Source organism: Entelurus aequoreus, linkage group LG17 (assembly GCF_033978785.1).
Source record: "Entelurus aequoreus isolate RoL-2023_Sb linkage group LG17, RoL_Eaeq_v1.1, whole genome shotgun sequence".
Lineage (NCBI taxonomy): Eukaryota > Metazoa > Chordata > Actinopteri > Syngnathiformes > Syngnathidae > Entelurus > Entelurus aequoreus.
Window position 1 is genome coordinate 22,020,719 of NC_084747.1, and position 17,128 is coordinate 22,037,846.

The 17,128-nt window shown below is 45.8% G+C and overlaps 1 protein-coding gene across 1 annotated transcript in view; it reads left to right on the forward strand.

Moving 5' to 3' along the window:
- nf2a (NF2, moesin-ezrin-radixin like (MERLIN) tumor suppressor a) overlaps positions 1 to 16,871 on the forward strand; it is an 85,795-nt gene extending 68,924 nt beyond the window's left edge. Inside the window, exon 16 of the mRNA XM_062024131.1 lies at positions 16,616 to 16,871. Within this exon, the coding sequence (XP_061880115.1) occupies positions 16,616 to 16,666 (51 nt within the window). The 3' untranslated portion in view covers positions 16,667 to 16,871. The remainder of the gene's footprint in view (positions 1 to 16,615) is intronic.
- Positions 16,872 to 17,128: the final 257 nt, after the last annotated feature.

The window sequence follows — 17,128 nt, forward strand, 5'->3', positions numbered from 1 at the left end:
CAAGTCATATTATGGAGGGAAAAACACAATTTTACACAAAATTTTACACAGTTTTTTTTTCCAAAAACAAGTCATATTATGGAGGGAAAAACACAATTTTACACAAAATTTTACGCAGTTTTTTCCCCCAAAAAACAAGTCATATTATAGAGGGAAAAACACAATTTTACAAATTTTTTTTTTCCAAAAACAAGTCATATTATGGAGGGAAAAACACAATTTTACACAAAATTTTACGCAGTTTTTTTCCCCCAAAAACAAGTCATATTATAGAGGGAAAAACAAAATTTTACAAATTTTTTTTTTCCAAAAACAAGTCATATTATGGAGGGAAAAACACAATTTTACACAAAATTTTACACAATTTTTTTTTCCAAAAACAAGTCATATTATGGAGGGAAAAACACAATTTTACAGAAAATTTTACACCATTTTTTTTCCAAAAACAACTCATATTATGGAGGGAAAAAACACAATTTTACACAATTTTTTTTCTAAATTCAAATCATATCATGGAGGGAAAAACACAATTTTACACAAATTATTTTTCCAAAAACAAGTCATATTATGGAGGGAAAAACACAATTTTACACAAAATTCTACACAATTGTTTCTTTCAAAAACAAGTTTTATTATGGAGGGAAAAACACAATTTTACACACATTTTTTTTCCAAAAACAAGTCATATTATGGAGGGAAAAACACAATTTTACACAAAATTTTACGCATTTTTTTTTTCCAAAAACAACTCATATTATGGAGGGAAAAACACAATTCTACACAAAATTTTACGCAGTTTTTTTTCCCCAAAAACAAGTCATATAGAGGAAAAAACACAATTTTACAATTTTTTTTTTTTTTCCAAAAACAAGTCATATTATGGAGGGAAAAACACAATTTTACACAAAATTTTACACAGTTTTTTCTCCCAAAAACTAGTCATATTATGGAGGGAAAAACACAATTTTACACAAAATTTTACGCAATTTTTTCCCCCCAAAAACAAGTCATATTATAGAGGGAAAAACACAATTTTACAAAAATGTTTTTTCCAAAAACAAGTCATATCATGGAGGGAAAAACACAATTTTACACAAAATTTTACAGTTTTTTTTCCCAAAAAGAAGTCATATTATGGAGGGAAAAACACAATGTGTGTACTTTTGAGCAGGACTGTAAAAAGTCAGCATGGTTGCTTGAAGGCTCCTGAAAGAGTCAGTTTCAAAGGTCTGAGTCAGAGACACAACTTCACACAGTTAATTGTCCATCAGAGGAAAAACTCTGCCTGTCCATTCTCCTCTGTGTCTGTGAAGCTCGTTAAGGCGGCGCTAATTGATGTGTGCACGGCCGTCAGCGCTGGTCTGACTCTGAAGGAAACAGGAGCCTCAGACAAAGTCCACCTTTCAACGTTGTGTTTGTGTTGTAGAATATTGGCTGGGAAATGACCAAAATTCAATGTTGAATCAACGTCACAACCCGACATTGATTAAACGTTGTCAAAAAGCATGTTGTTTCAACGTTGTATTTGTGTTGTAGAATGATGTCAGGTTCAAACACTGATGACATCTATTAAACAAGACAAGAAGCAAGGAATTAAACAGAGACAGAATTAAATTTGGCTCAATTGAGGAGAGACGTCTGGACTGTACTCTTTGTACAGTCTCAGCACGCTCTGGCCAAAGATTGTACGCCTCCTCTTTTATTTGGACTTTCCCTGATTACATGGCAACAGCTGTTTCTAAGGGAGGGGGGTCGTAAACAGCCGTCACCTTTGGTTACAGAACAGTTCAAAGAAAAGGTGCCTGGAGGGGGGTCAGGTCCTGCTTCCTCTCCGCTTTGTAGTTCTTGGGTCAAAACTAAATATTTCTGTGGATTACAATACATCAAAGAAACAGAACACCTTCGTGTTGCTTCCCATCCTGCACAGTGGAGTTTTACAAGCCTTCTTCTTGGTAGGTTCAAAGACAGATTTTGTCCTCTCGCCGGGAACTCATGGCAACACAAAGTTTTGTGATAACTTAGATACAATTATTCTCACAATATTGGTTGGGAAATGACCAAAATTCAATGTTCAATCAACGTCACAACTCAACATTGATTAAAGGTTGTGAAAAAGCATGTTGTTTGAAGGTTATGTTTGAGTTGCCCAACATCAGGACCTAACTCGACATCAGGACCTAACTCAACATCAGGACCTGACTCAACATCAGGACCTAACTCAACATCAGGACCTAACTCAACATCAGGACCTAACTCAACATCAGGACCTGACACAACATCAGGACCTAACTCAACATCAGGACCTAACTCAACATCAGGACCTAACTCAACATCAGGACCTAACTCAACATCAGGACCTGACACAACATCAGGACCTAACTCAACATCAGGACCTGACTCAACATCAGGACCTAACTCAACATCAGGACCTAACTCAACATCAGGACCTGACTAACTCAACATCAGGACCTAACTCAACATCAGGACCTAACTCAACATCAGGACCTGACTCAACATCAGGACCTAACTCAACATCAGGACCTGACACAACATCAGGACCTGACTCAACATCAGGACCTAACTCAACATCAGGACCTAACTCAACATCAGGACCTAACTCAACATCAGGACCTGACTCAACATCAGGACCTAACTCAACATCAGGACCTAACTCAACATCAGGACCTAAGTCAACATCAGGACCTAACTCAACATCAGGACCTAACTCAACATCAGGACCTAACTCAACATCAGGACCTAACTCAACATCAGGACCTGACTCAACATCAGGACCTAACTCAACATCAGGACCTAACTCAACATCAGGACCTAAGTCAACATCAGGACCTAACTCAACATCAGGACCTAACTCAACATCAGGACCTGACTCAACATCAGGACCTGACTCAACATCAGGACCTGACTCAACATCAGGACCTAACTCAACATCAGGACCTAACTCAACATCAGGACCTAACTCAACATCAGGACCTAACTCAACATCAGGACCTAACTCAACATCAGGACCTAACTCGACATCAGGACCTAACTCAACATCAGGACCTAACTCAACATCAGGACCTAACTCACCATCAGGACCTAACTCAACATCAGGACCTAACTCAACATCAGGACCTAACTCAACATCAGGACCTAACTCCACATCAGGACCTAAGTCAACATCAGGACCTGACTAAGTCAACATCAGGACCTGACTCAACATCAGGACCTAACTCAACATCAGGACCTAACTCAACATCAGGACCTAACTCAACATCAGGACCTAACTCAACATCAGGACCTAACTCAACATCAGGACCTGACTCAACATCAGGACCTGACTCAACATCAGGACCTAACTCAACATCAGGACCTAACTCAACATCAGGACCTAACTCAACATCAGGACCTAACTCAACATCAGGACCTAACTCAACATCAGGACCTAACTCAACATCAGGACCTAACTCAACATCAGGACCTAACTCGACATCAGGACCTGACTCGACATCAGGACCTGACTCAACATCAGGACCTAACTCAACATCAGGACCTGACTCAACATCAGGACCTAACTCCACATCAGGACCTAAGTCAACATCAGGACCTGACTAAGTCAACATCAGGACCTGACTCAACATCAGGACCTAACTCAACATCAGGACCTGACTAAGTCAATATCAGGACCTAACTCACCATCAGGACCTGACTAAGTCAACATCAGGACCTAACTCAACATCAGGACCTGACTCAACATCAGGACCTAACTCAACATCAGGACCTGACTAAGTCAACATCAGGACCTAACTCAACATCAGGACCTAACTCAACATCAGGACCTGACTAAGTCAATATCAGGACCTAACTCACCATCAGGACCTGACTAAGTCAACATCAGGACCTAACTCAACATCAGGACCTGACTCAACATCAGGACCTAACTCAACATCAGGACCTGACTAAGTCAATATCAGGACCTAACTCACCATCAGGACCTGACTAAGTCAACATCAGGACCTAACTCAACATCAGGACCTGACTCAACATCAGGACCTAACTCAACATCAGGACCTGACTAAGTCAACATCAGGACCTAACTCAACATCAGGACCTAACTCAACATCAGGACCTGACTAAGTCAATATCAGGACCTAACTCAACATCAGGACCTGACTAAGTCAACATCAGGACCTAACTCAACATCAGGACCTGACTAAGTCAACATCAGGACCTAACTCAACATCAGGACCTAACTCACCATCAGGACCTGACTAAGTCAACATCAGGACCTAACTCAACATCAGGACCTGACTCAACATCAGGACCTAACTCAACATCAGGACCTGACTAAGTCAATATCAGGACCTAACTCACCATCAGGACCTGACTAAGTCAACATCAGGACCTAACTCAACATCAGGACCTGACTCAACATCAGGACCTAACTCAACATCAGGACCTAACTCAACATCAGGACCTAACTCAACATCAGGACCTAACTCAACATCAGGACCTAACTCAACATCAGGACCTAACTCAACATCAGGACCTAACTCAACATCAGGACCTAACTCAACATCAGGACCTAACTCGACATCAGGACCTGACTCGACATCAGGACCTGACTCAACATCAGGACCTAACTCAACATCAGGACCTGACTCAACATCAGGACCTAACTCCACATCAGGACCTAAGTCAACATCAGGACCTGACTAAGTCAACATCAGGACCTGACTCAACATCAGGACCTAACTCAACATCAGGACCTGACTAAGTCAATATCAGGACCTAACTCACCATCAGGACCTGACTAAGTCAACATCAGGACCTAACTCAACATCAGGACCTGACTCAACATCAGGACCTAACTCAACATCAGGACCTGACTAAGTCAACATCAGGACCTAACTCAACATCAGGACCTAACTCAACATCAGGACCTGACTAAGTCAATATCAGGACCTAACTCACCATCAGGACCTGACTAAGTCAACATCAGGACCTAACTCAACATCAGGACCTGACTCAACATCAGGACCTAACTCAACATCAGGACCTGACTAAGTCAATATCAGGACCTAACTCACCATCAGGACCTGACTAAGTCAACATCAGGACCTAACTCAACATCAGGACCTGACTCAACATCAGGACCTAACTCAACATCAGGACCTGACTAAGTCAACATCAGGACCTAACTCAACATCAGGACCTAACTCAACATCAGGACCTGACTAAGTCAATATCAGGACCTAACTCACCATCAGGACCTGACTAAGTCAACATCAGGACCTAACTCAACATCAGGACCTGACTCAACATCAGGACCTAACTCAACATCAGGACCTGACTAAGTCAATATCAGGACCTAACTCACCATCAGGACCTGACTAAGTCAACATCAGGACCTAACTCAACATCAGGACCTGACTCAACATCAGGACCTAACTCAACATCAGGACCTGACTAAGTCAACATCAGGACCTAACTCAACATCAGGACCTAACTCAACATCAGGACCTGACTAAGTCAATATCAGGACCTAACTCAACATCAGGACCTGACTAAGTCAACATCAGGACCTAACTCAACATCAGGACCTGACTAAGTCAACATCAGGACCTAACTCAACATCAGGACCTAACTCACCATCAGGACCTGACTAAGTCAACATCAGGACCTAACTCAACATCAGGACCTGACTCAACATCAGGACCTGACTAAGTCAATATCAGGACCTAACTCACCATCAGGACCTGACTAAGTCAACATCAGGACCTAACTCAACATCAGGACCTAACTCAACATCAGGACCTGACTAAGTCAACATCAGGACCTGACTCAACATCAGGACCTGACTCAACATCAGGACCTAACTCAACATCAGGACCTAACTCAACATCAGGACCTGACTAAGTCAACATCAGGACCTAACTCAACATCAGGACCTAACTCAACATCAGGACCTGACTAAGTCAATATCAGGACCTAACTCAACATCAGGACCTGACTAAGTCAACATCAGGACCTAACTCAACATCAGGACCTGACTAAGTCAACATCAGGACCTAACTCAACATCAGGACCTAACTCACCATCAGGACCTGACTAAGTCAACATCAGGACCTAACTCAACATCAGGACCTGACTCAACATCAGGACCTGACTAAGTCAATATCAGGACCTAACTCACCATCAGGACCTGACTAAGTCAACATCAGGACCTAACTCAACATCAGGACCTGACTCAACATCAGGACCTAACTCAACATCAGGACCTGACTAAGTCAATATCAGGACCTAACTCAACATCAGGACTTCCTGTAACTCACCAAGTTGTCAACGTTGTTTCAATGTTTTGCTCCTGCTGGGAAGTAAGTGACTTACCACCTGCTGAGCATGATTGATGATGGTGGGACCATTCCGCTATTTTTGTCATTTGTGAAAGATTGCAAAGCAACCCATGAAATCCTCAGAGTTGTCCAAGTCTGCTTCTGACACCCCTGTCAATCATCAGGCGGCCACCTGTCAATCATTCTGGGGGAAACTGACAAGACTTGCAATCCATCCAAAAGTGATCCTTCTCTGCTGGTGGAGACGATAGACATGACACTATAATAGTCTCCATTTACCTTCTGGGACATTTCATCAGCACACCACCACGTGTCTTCTCTCCTAGCACACCACCACGTGTCTTCTCTCCTAGCACACCACCATGTGTCTTCTCTCCTAGCACACCACCACGTGTCTTCTCTCCTAGCACACCACCATGTGTCTTCTCTCCTAGCACACCACCACGTGTCTTCTCTCCTAGCACACCACCACGTGTCTTCTCTCCTAGCACACCACCATGTGTCTTCTCTCCTAGCACACCACCATGTGTCTTCTCTCCTAGCACACCACCATGTGTCTTCTCTCCTAGCACACCACCATGTGTCTTCTCTCCTAGCACACCACCACGTGTCTTCTCTCCTAGCACACCACCATGTGTCTTCTCTCCTAGCACACCACCATGTGTCTTCTCTCCTAGCACACCACCACGTGTCTTCTCTCCTAGCACACCACCACGTGTCTTCTCTCCTAGCACACCACCACGTGTCTTCTCTCCTAGCACACCACCATGTGTCTTCTCTCCTAGCACACCACCATGTGTCTTCTCTCCTAGCACACCACCATGTGTCTTCTCTCCTAGCACACCACCACGTGTCTTCTCTCCTAGCACACCACCACGTGTCTTCTCTCCTAGCACACCACCACGTGTCTTCTCTCCTAGCACACCACCATGTGTCTTCTCTCCTAGCACACCACCATGTGTCTTCTCTCCTAGCACACCACCATGTGTCTTCTCTCCTAGCACACCACCATGTGTCTTCTCTCCTAGCACACCACCATGTGTCTTCTCTCCTAGCACACCACCACGTGTCTTCTCTCCTAGCACACCACCACGTGTCTTCTCTCCTAGCACACCACCACGTGTCTTCTCTCCTAGCACACCACCATGTGTCTTCTCTCCTAGCACACCACCATGTGTCTTCTCTCCTAGCACACCACCACGTGTCTTCTCTCCTAGCACACCACCACGTGTCTTCTCTCCTAGCACACCACCACGTGTCTTCTCTCCTAGCACACCACCATGTGTCTTCTCTCCTAGCACACCACCACGTGTCTTCTCTCCTAGCACACCACCACGTGTCTTCTCTCCTAGCACACCACCATGTGTCTTCTCTCCTAGCACACCACCACGTGTCTTCTCTCCTAGCACACCACCATGTGTCTTCTCTCCTAGCACACCACCACGTGTCTTCTCTCCTAGCACACCACCACGTGTCTTCTCTCCTAGCACACCACCACGTGTCTTCTCTCCTAGCACACCACCATGTGTCTTCTCTCCTAGCACACCACCACGTGTCTTCTCTCCTAGCACACCACCATGTGTCTTCTCTCCTAGCACACCACCACGTGTCTTCTCTCCTAGCACACCACCACGTGTCTTCTCTCCTAGCACACCACCACGTGTCTTCTCTCCTAGCACACCACCACGTGTCTTCTCTCCTAGCACACCACCATGTGTCTTCTCTCCTAGCACACCACCATGTGTCTTCTCTCCTAGCACACCACCATGTGTCTTCTCTCCTAGCACACCACCATGTGTCTTCTCTCCTAGCACACCACCACGTGTCTTCTCTCCTAGCACACCACCATGTGTCTTCTCTCCTAGCACACCACCACGTGTCTTCTCTCCTAGCACACCACCATGTGTCTTCTCTCCTAGCACACCACCATGTGTCTTCTCTCCTAGCACACCACCACGTGTCTTCTCTCCTAGCACACCACCATGTGTCTTCTCTCCTAGCACACCACCATGTGTCTTCTCTCCTAGCACACCACCATGTGTCTTCTCTCCTAGCACACCACCATGTGTCTTCTCTCCTAGCACACCACCACGTGTCTTCTCTCCTAGCACACCACCACGTGTCTTCTCTCCTAGCACACCACCACGTGTCTTCTCTCCTAGCACACCACCACGTGTCTTCTCTCCTAGCACACCACCATGTGTCTTCTCTCCTAGCACACCACCATGTGTCTTCTCTCCTAGCACACCACCATGTGTCTTCTCTCCTAGCACACCACCATGTGTCTTCTCTCCTAGCACACCACCACGTGTCTTCTCTCCTAGCACACCACCACGTGTCTTCTCTCCTAGCACACCACCACGTGTCTTCTCTCCTAGCACACCACCATGTGTCTTCTCTCCTAGCACACCACCATGTGTCTTCTCTCCTAGCACACCACCACGTGTCTTCTCTCCTAGCACACCACCACGTGTCTTCTCTCCTAGCACACCACCACGTGTCTTCTCTCCTAGCACACCACCATGTGTCTTCTCTCCTAGCACACCACCACGTGTCTTCTCTCCTAGCACACCACCACGTGTCTTCTCTCCTAGCACACCACCATGTGTCTTCTCTCCTAGCACACCACCATGTGTCTTCTCTCCTAGCACACCACCACGTGTCTTCTCTCCTAGCACACCACCACGTGTCTTCTCTCCTAGCACACCACCACGTGTCTTCTCTCCTAGCACACCACCATGTGTCTTCTCTCCTAGCACACCACCACGTGTCTTCTCTCCTAGCACACCACCATGTGTCTTCTCTCCTAGCACACCACCACGTGTCTTCTCTCCTAGCACACCACCACGTGTCTTCTCTCCTAGCACACCACCACGTGTCTTCTCTCCTAGCACACCACCACGTGTCTTCTCTCCTAGCACACCACCATGTGTCTTCTCTCCTAGCACACCACCATGTGTCTTCTCTCCTAGCACACCACCATGTGTCTTCTCTCCTAGCACACCACCATGTGTCTTCTCTCCTAGCACACCACCACGTGTCTTCTCTCCTAGCACACCACCATGTGTCTTCTCTCCTAGCACACCACCACGTGTCTTCTCTCCTAGCACACCACCATGTGTCTTCTCTCCTAGCACACCACCATGTGTCTTCTCTCCTAGCACACCACCACGTGTCTTCTCTCCTAGCACACCACCATGTGTCTTCTCTCCTAGCACACCACCATGTGTCTTCTCTCCTAGCACACCTCCACGTGTATTCTCTCCTAGCACACCACCATGTGTCTTCTCTCCTAGCACACCACCACGTGTCTTCTCTCCTAGCACACCACCATGTGTCTTCTCTCCTAGCACACCACCATGTGTCTTCTCTCCTAGCACACCACCATGTGTCTTCTCTCCTAGCACACCACCATGTGTCTTCTCTCCTAGCACACCACCATGTGTCTTCTCTCCTAGCACACCACCACGTGTCTTCTCTCCTAGCACACCACCACGTGTCTTCTCTCCTAGCACACCACCACGTGTCTTCTCTCCTAGCACACCACCATGTGTCTTCTCTCCTAGCACACCACCACGTGTCTTCTCTCCTAGCACACCACCACGTGTCTTCTCTCCTAGCACACCACCATGTGTCTTCTCTCCTAGCTCACCACCACGTGTCTTCTCTCCTAGCACACCACCACGTGTCTTCTCTCCTAGCACACCACCATGTGTCTTCTCTCCTAGCACACCACCATGTGTCTTCTCTCCTAGCACACCACCATGTGTCTTCTCTCCTAGCACACCACCATGTGTCTTCTCTCCTAGCACACCACCATGTGTCTTCTCTCCTAGCACACCACCATGTGTCTTCTCTCCTAGCACACCACCATGTGTCTTCTCTCCTAGCACACCACCACGTGTCTTCTCTCCTAGCACACCACCATGTGTCTTCTCTCCTAGCACACCACCACGTGTCTTCTCTCCTAGCACACCACCATGTGTCTTCTCTCCTTGCACACCACCACGTGTCTTCTCTCCTAGCACACCACCATGTGTCTTCTCTCCTAGCACACCACCACGTGTCTTCTCTCCTAGCACACCACCATGTGTCTTCTCTCCTAGCACACCACCATGTGTCTTCTCTCCTAGCACACCACCATGTGTCTTCTCTCCTAGCACACCACCATGTGTCTTCTCTCCTAGCACACCACCACGTGTCTTCTCTCCTAGCACACCACCACGTGTCTTCTCTCCTAGCACACCACCACGTGTCTTCTCTCCTAGCACACCACCACGTGTCTTCTCTCCTAGCACACCACCATGTGTCTTCTCTCCTAGCACACCACCACGTGTCTTCTCTCCTAGCACACCACCATGTGTCTTCTCTCCTAGCACACCACCACGTGTCTTCTCTCCTAGCACACCACCACGTGTCTTCTCTCCTAGCACACCACCATGTGTCTTCTCTCCTAGCACACCACCATGTGTCTTCTCTCCTAGCACACCACCACGTGTCTTCTCTCCTAGCACACCACCATGTGTCTTCTCTCCTAGCACACCACCATGTGTCTTCTCTCCTAGCACACCACCATGTGTCTTCTCTCCTAGCACACCACCATGTGTCTTCTCTCCTAGCACACCACCATGTGTCTTCTCTCCTAGCACACCACCATGTGTCTTCTCTCCTAGCACACCACCATGTGTCTTCTCTCCTAGCACACCACCACGTGTCTTCTCTCCTAGCACACCACCACGTGTCTTCTCTCCTAGCACACCACCACGTGTCTTCTCTCCTAGCACACCACCATGTGTCTTCTCTCCTAGCACACCACCACGTGTCTTCTCTCCTAGCACACCACCATGTGTCTTCTCTCCTAGCACACCACCACGTGTCTTCTCTCCTAGCACACCACCACGTGTCTTCTCTCCTAGCACACCACCACGTGTCTTCTCTCCTAGCACACCACCACGTGTCTTCTCTCCTAGCACACCACCATGTGTCTTCTCTCCTAGCACACCACCATGTGTCTTCTCTCCTAGCACACCACCACGTGTCTTCTCTCCTAGCACACCACCATGTGTCTTCTCTCCTAGCACACCACCATGTGTCTTCTCTCCTAGCACACCACCACGTGTCTTCTCTCCTAGCACACCACCATGTGTCTTCTCTCCTAGCACACCACCATGTGTCTTCTCTCCTAGCACACCACCATGTGTCTTCTCTCCTAGCACACCACCATGTGTCTTCTCTCCTAGCACACCACCATGTGTCTTCTCTCCTAGCACACCACCGATGTGTCTTCTCTCCTAGCACACCACCATGTGTCTTCTCTCCTAGCACACCACCATGTGTCTTCTCTCCTAGCACACCACCACGGGTCTTCTCTCCTAGCACACCACCATGTGTCTTCTCTCCTAGCACACCACCATGTGTCTTCTCTCCTAGCACACCACCATGTGTCTTCTCTCCTAGCACACCACCACGGGTCTTCTCTCCTAGCACACCACCATGTGTCTTCTCTCCTAGCACACCACCATGTGTCTTCTCTCCTAGCACACCACCACGTGTCTTCTCTCCTAGCACACCACCATGTGTCTTCTCTCCTAGCACACCACCATGTGTCTTCTCTCCTAGCACACCACCATGTGTCTTCTCTCCTAGCACACCACCACGTGTCTTCTCTCCTAGCACACCACCACGTGTCTTCTCTCCTAGCACACCACCACGTGTCTTCTCTCCTAGCACACCACCACGTGTCTTCTCTCCTAGCACACCACCACGTGTCTTCTCTCTTAGCACACCACCACGTGTCTTCTCTCCTAGCACACCACCATGTGTCTTCTCTCCTAGCACACCACCACGTGTCTTCTCTCCTAGCACACCACCATGTGTCTTCTCTCCTAGCACACCACCACGTGTCTTCTCTCCTAGCACACCACCATGTGTCTTCTCTCCTAGCACACCACCACGTGTCTTCTCTCCTAGCACACCACCACGTGTCTTCTCTCCTAGCACACCACCACGTGTCTTCTCTCCTAGCACACCACCACGTGTCTTCTCTCCTAGCACACCACCATGTGTCTTCTCTCCTAGCACACCACCACGTGTCTTCTCTCTTAGCACACCACCACGTGTCTTCTCTCCTAGCACACCACCATGTGTCTTCTCTCCTAGCACACCACCACGTGTCTTCTCTCCTAGCACACCACCATGTGTCTTCTCTCCTAGCACACCACCACGTGTCTTCTCTCCTAGCACACCACCATGTGTCTTCTCTCCTAGCACACCACCACGTGTCTTCTCTCCTAGCACACCACCACGTGTCTTCTCTCCTAGCACACCACCACGTGTCTTCTCTCCTAGCACACCACCATGTGTCTTCTCTCCTAGCACACCACCATGTGTCTTCTCTCCTAGCACACCACCACGTGTCTTCTCTCCTAGCACACCACCATGTGTCTTCTCTCCTAGCACACCACCACGTGTCTTCTCTCCTAGCACACCACCACGTGTCTTCTCTCCTAGCACACCACCACGTGTCTTCTCTCCTAGCACACCACCATGTGTCTTCTCTCCTAGCACACCACCATGTGTCTTCTCTCCTAGCACACCACCACGTGTCTTCTCTCCTAGCACACCACCACGTGTCTTCTCTCCTAGCACACCACCACGTGTCTTCTCTCCTAGCACACCACCATGTGTCTTCTCTCCTAGCACACCACCACGTGTCTTCTCTCCTAGCACACCACCACGTGTCTTCTCTCTTAGCACACCACCACGTGTCTTCTCTCTTAGCACACCACCACGTGTCTTCTCTCCTAGCACACCACCACGTGTCTTCTCTCTTAGCACACCACCATGTGTCTTCTCTCCTAGCACACCACCACGTGTCTTCTCTCCTAGCACACCACCACGTGTCTTCTCTCTTAGCACACCACCATGTGTCTTCTCTCCTAGCACACCACCATGTGTCTTCTCTCTTAGCACACCACCACGTGTCTTCTCTCTTAGCACACCACCACGTGTCTTCTCTCCTAGCACACCACCACGTGTCTTCTCTCTTAGCACACCACCATGTGTCTTCTCTCCTAGCACACCACCACGTGTCTTCTCTCCTAGCACACCACCACGTGTCTTCTCTCTTAGCACACCACCATGTGTCTTCTCTCCTAGCACACCACCACGTGTCTTCTCTCCTAGCACACCACCATGTGTCTTCTCTCCTAGCACACCACCATGTCAGTCCCAAGTATTGATCGACACCATGTCAGTCCCAAGTATTGATCGACATCATGTCAGTCCCAAGTATTGATCGACACCATGTCAGTCCCAAGTATTGATCGACATCATGTCAGTCCCAAGTATTGATCGACATCATGTCAGTCCCAAGTATTGATCGACATCATGTCAGTCCCAAGTATTGATCGACATCATGTCAGTCCCAAGTATTGATCACCATGTCAGTCCCAAGTATTGATCGACACCATGTCAGTCCCAAGTATTGATCACCATGTCAGTCCCAAGTATTGATCGACATCATGTCAGTCCCAAGTATTGATCGACACCATGTCAGTCCCAAGTATTGATCGACATCATGTCAGTCCCAAGTATTGATCACCATGTCAGTCCCAAGTATTGATCGACACCATGTCAGTCCCAAGTATTGATCACCATGTCAGTCCCAAGTATTGATCGACATCATGTCAGTCCCAAGTATTGATCGACACCATGTCAGTCCCAAGTATTGATCGACACCATGTCAGTCCCAAGTATTGATCACCATGTCAGTCCCAAGTATTGATCGACACCATGTCAGTCCCAAGTATTGATCACCATGTCAGTCCCAAGTATTGATCACCATGTCAGTCCCAAGTATTGATCGACACCATGTCAGTCCCAAGTATTGATCGACACCATGTCAGTCCCAAGTATTGATCGACACCATGTCAGTCCCAAGTATTGATCACCATGTCAGTCCCAAGTATTGATCGACACCATGTCAGTCCCAAGTATTGATCGACACCATGTCAGTCCCAAGTATTGATCGACACCATGTCAGTCCCAAGTATTGATCACCATGTCAGTCCCAAGTATTGATCGACACCATGTCAGTCCCCAAGTATTGATCGACACCATGTCAGTCCCAAGTATTGATCGACACCATGTCAGTCCCAAGTATTGATCACCATGTCAGTCCCAAGTATTGATCGACACCATGTCAGTCCCAAGTATTGATCGACACCATGTCAGTCCCAAGTATTGATCGACACCATGTCAGTCCCAAGTATTGATCACCATGTCAGTCCCAAGTATTGATCGACACCATGTCAGTCCCAAGTATTGATCGACACCATGTCAGTCCCAAGTATTGATCGACACCATGTCAGTCCCAAGTTTTGATCGACACCATGTCAGTCCCAAGTATTGATCGACACCATGTCAGTCCCAAGTATTGATCGACACCATGTCAGTCCCAAGTATTGATCGACACCATGTCAGTCCCAAGTATTGATCAACACCATGTCAGTCCCAAGTATTGATCAACAACATGTCAGTCCCAAGTATTGATCAACACCATTAGCTGATCAATGGGAGTAAAGAGCACTAATTGTAGTTTAATTAGTTTCCTTTTACACTCGCTCACTTTTATCGCTTACTTTGATTGGCTAGCAGAGCGACTGCAGAGCCTCGTTTACTTTCTACTTTACTCACTTTCTATGTTACTCACTTTCTACGTTACTCACTTTCTACATTACCAACTTTCTGTTACTCACTTACTGCTACCTACTCAGTGGCCTAGTGGTTAGAGTGTCCGCCCTGCGATGGGTAGGTTGTGAGTTCAAACCCCGGCCGAGTCATACCAAAGACTATAAAAATGGGAGCCATTACCTCCCTGCTTGGCACTCAGCATCAAGGGTTGGAATTGCGGGTTAAATCACCAAAAATGATTCCCGGGCGCGGCACCACTGCTGCTCACTGCTCTCCTCACCTCCCAGGGGGTGATCAAGGGTGATGGGTCAAATGCAGAGAACAAATGTCACCACACCTAGTGTTTGTGTGACAATCATTGGTACTTTAACTTAACTTTCTACATTACTAACTTTCTACATTACTAACTTTCTATGTTACTCACTTTCTACGTTACTCACTTTCTACGTTACTCACTTTCTATGTTACTCATTTTCTATGTTACTAACTTTCTACGTTACTAACTTTTTCTACGTTACTAACTTTCTATGTTACTCACTTTCTGTTACTCACTTTCTACGTTACTAACTTTCTATGTTACTCACTTTTTACGTTACTAACTTTCAATGTTACTAACTTTTTTACGTGACTAACTTTGTATGTTACTCACTTCTTTACATGACTAACTTTCTGTGTTACTCACTTTCTACGTGACTAACTTTCAATGTTACTAACTTTTTTACGTGACTAACTTTCTGTCACTTAATTTTTTACGTGATTTACTTTTGTACGTTACTAACTTTCCATGTTACTCACTTTCTATGTTACTCACTTTCTGTTACTCGCTTTCTACGTTACTAACTTTCTATGTTACTCACTTTTTACGTTACTAACTTTCAATGTTACTAACTTTTTTACGTGACTAACTTTCTATGTTACTCACTTCTTTACATGACTAACTTTCTGTGTTACTCACTTTCTACGTGACTAACTTTCAATGTTACTAACTTTTTTACGTGACTAACTTTCAATGTTACTAACTTTTTTACGTGACTAACTTTCTGTTACTTAATTTTTTACGTGATTTACTTTTGTACGTTACTAACTTTCCATGTTACTCACTTTCTATGTTACTCACTTTCTGTTACTCACTTTCTACGTTACTAACTTTCTATGTTACTCACTTTCTACGTTACTAACTTTCTATGTTACTCACTTTCTACGTGACTAACTTTCAATGTTACTAACTTTTTTACGTGACTAACTTTCAATGTTACTAACTTTTTTACGTGACTAAATTTCTGTTACTTAATTTTTTACGTGATTTACTTTTGTACGTTACTAACTTTCCATGTTACTCACTTTCTATGTTACTCACTTTCTACGTGACTAACTTTCAATGTTACTCACTTTTTTATGTGACTAACTTTCAACGCTACTAACTTTTTGTGACTAACTTTCTACGTTACTAACTTTTTAGCATGTGTCACGTTAGCTTAGCGTGTGTCGCGTCAGCATGTGTGATCAATGAGATTGTGACAGATTCCACTCTGATATTAAACTGCACATATTTTTCTCTTCCACAGTCGACGCTACAGAGCACCAAGTCCAGAGTTTCCTTCTTTGAAGAACTCTAAACATGTTCTTGAAGGACCTTTTCGTCTTGGAACATTCCTGCACGGTGACACAACACAACAACACAACACAACACAACACAACACAACAACTACTACATGAATATATGGGATTCACTTCAGAAATCAAATGTTCACAGAATGTACTCTTGTTGATTCATACACAAAACAAATCATTATTATTACTAAAATGTTATATATATATATATATATATATATATATATATATACATATATATATATATGTATATATATACATATACATATGTTCATATATACAGTATGTATATGTACTGTATATGAAGGCTATATGTATGTTTATATGTATACAGTATATGTGTATATATATATACATATACTATATATGTGTGTGTGTGTATATATATATATATATATATATATATATATATATATATATAATATAACGTCAGGTAAATGGTTGACAGAAGATTTGATTGACAAGGG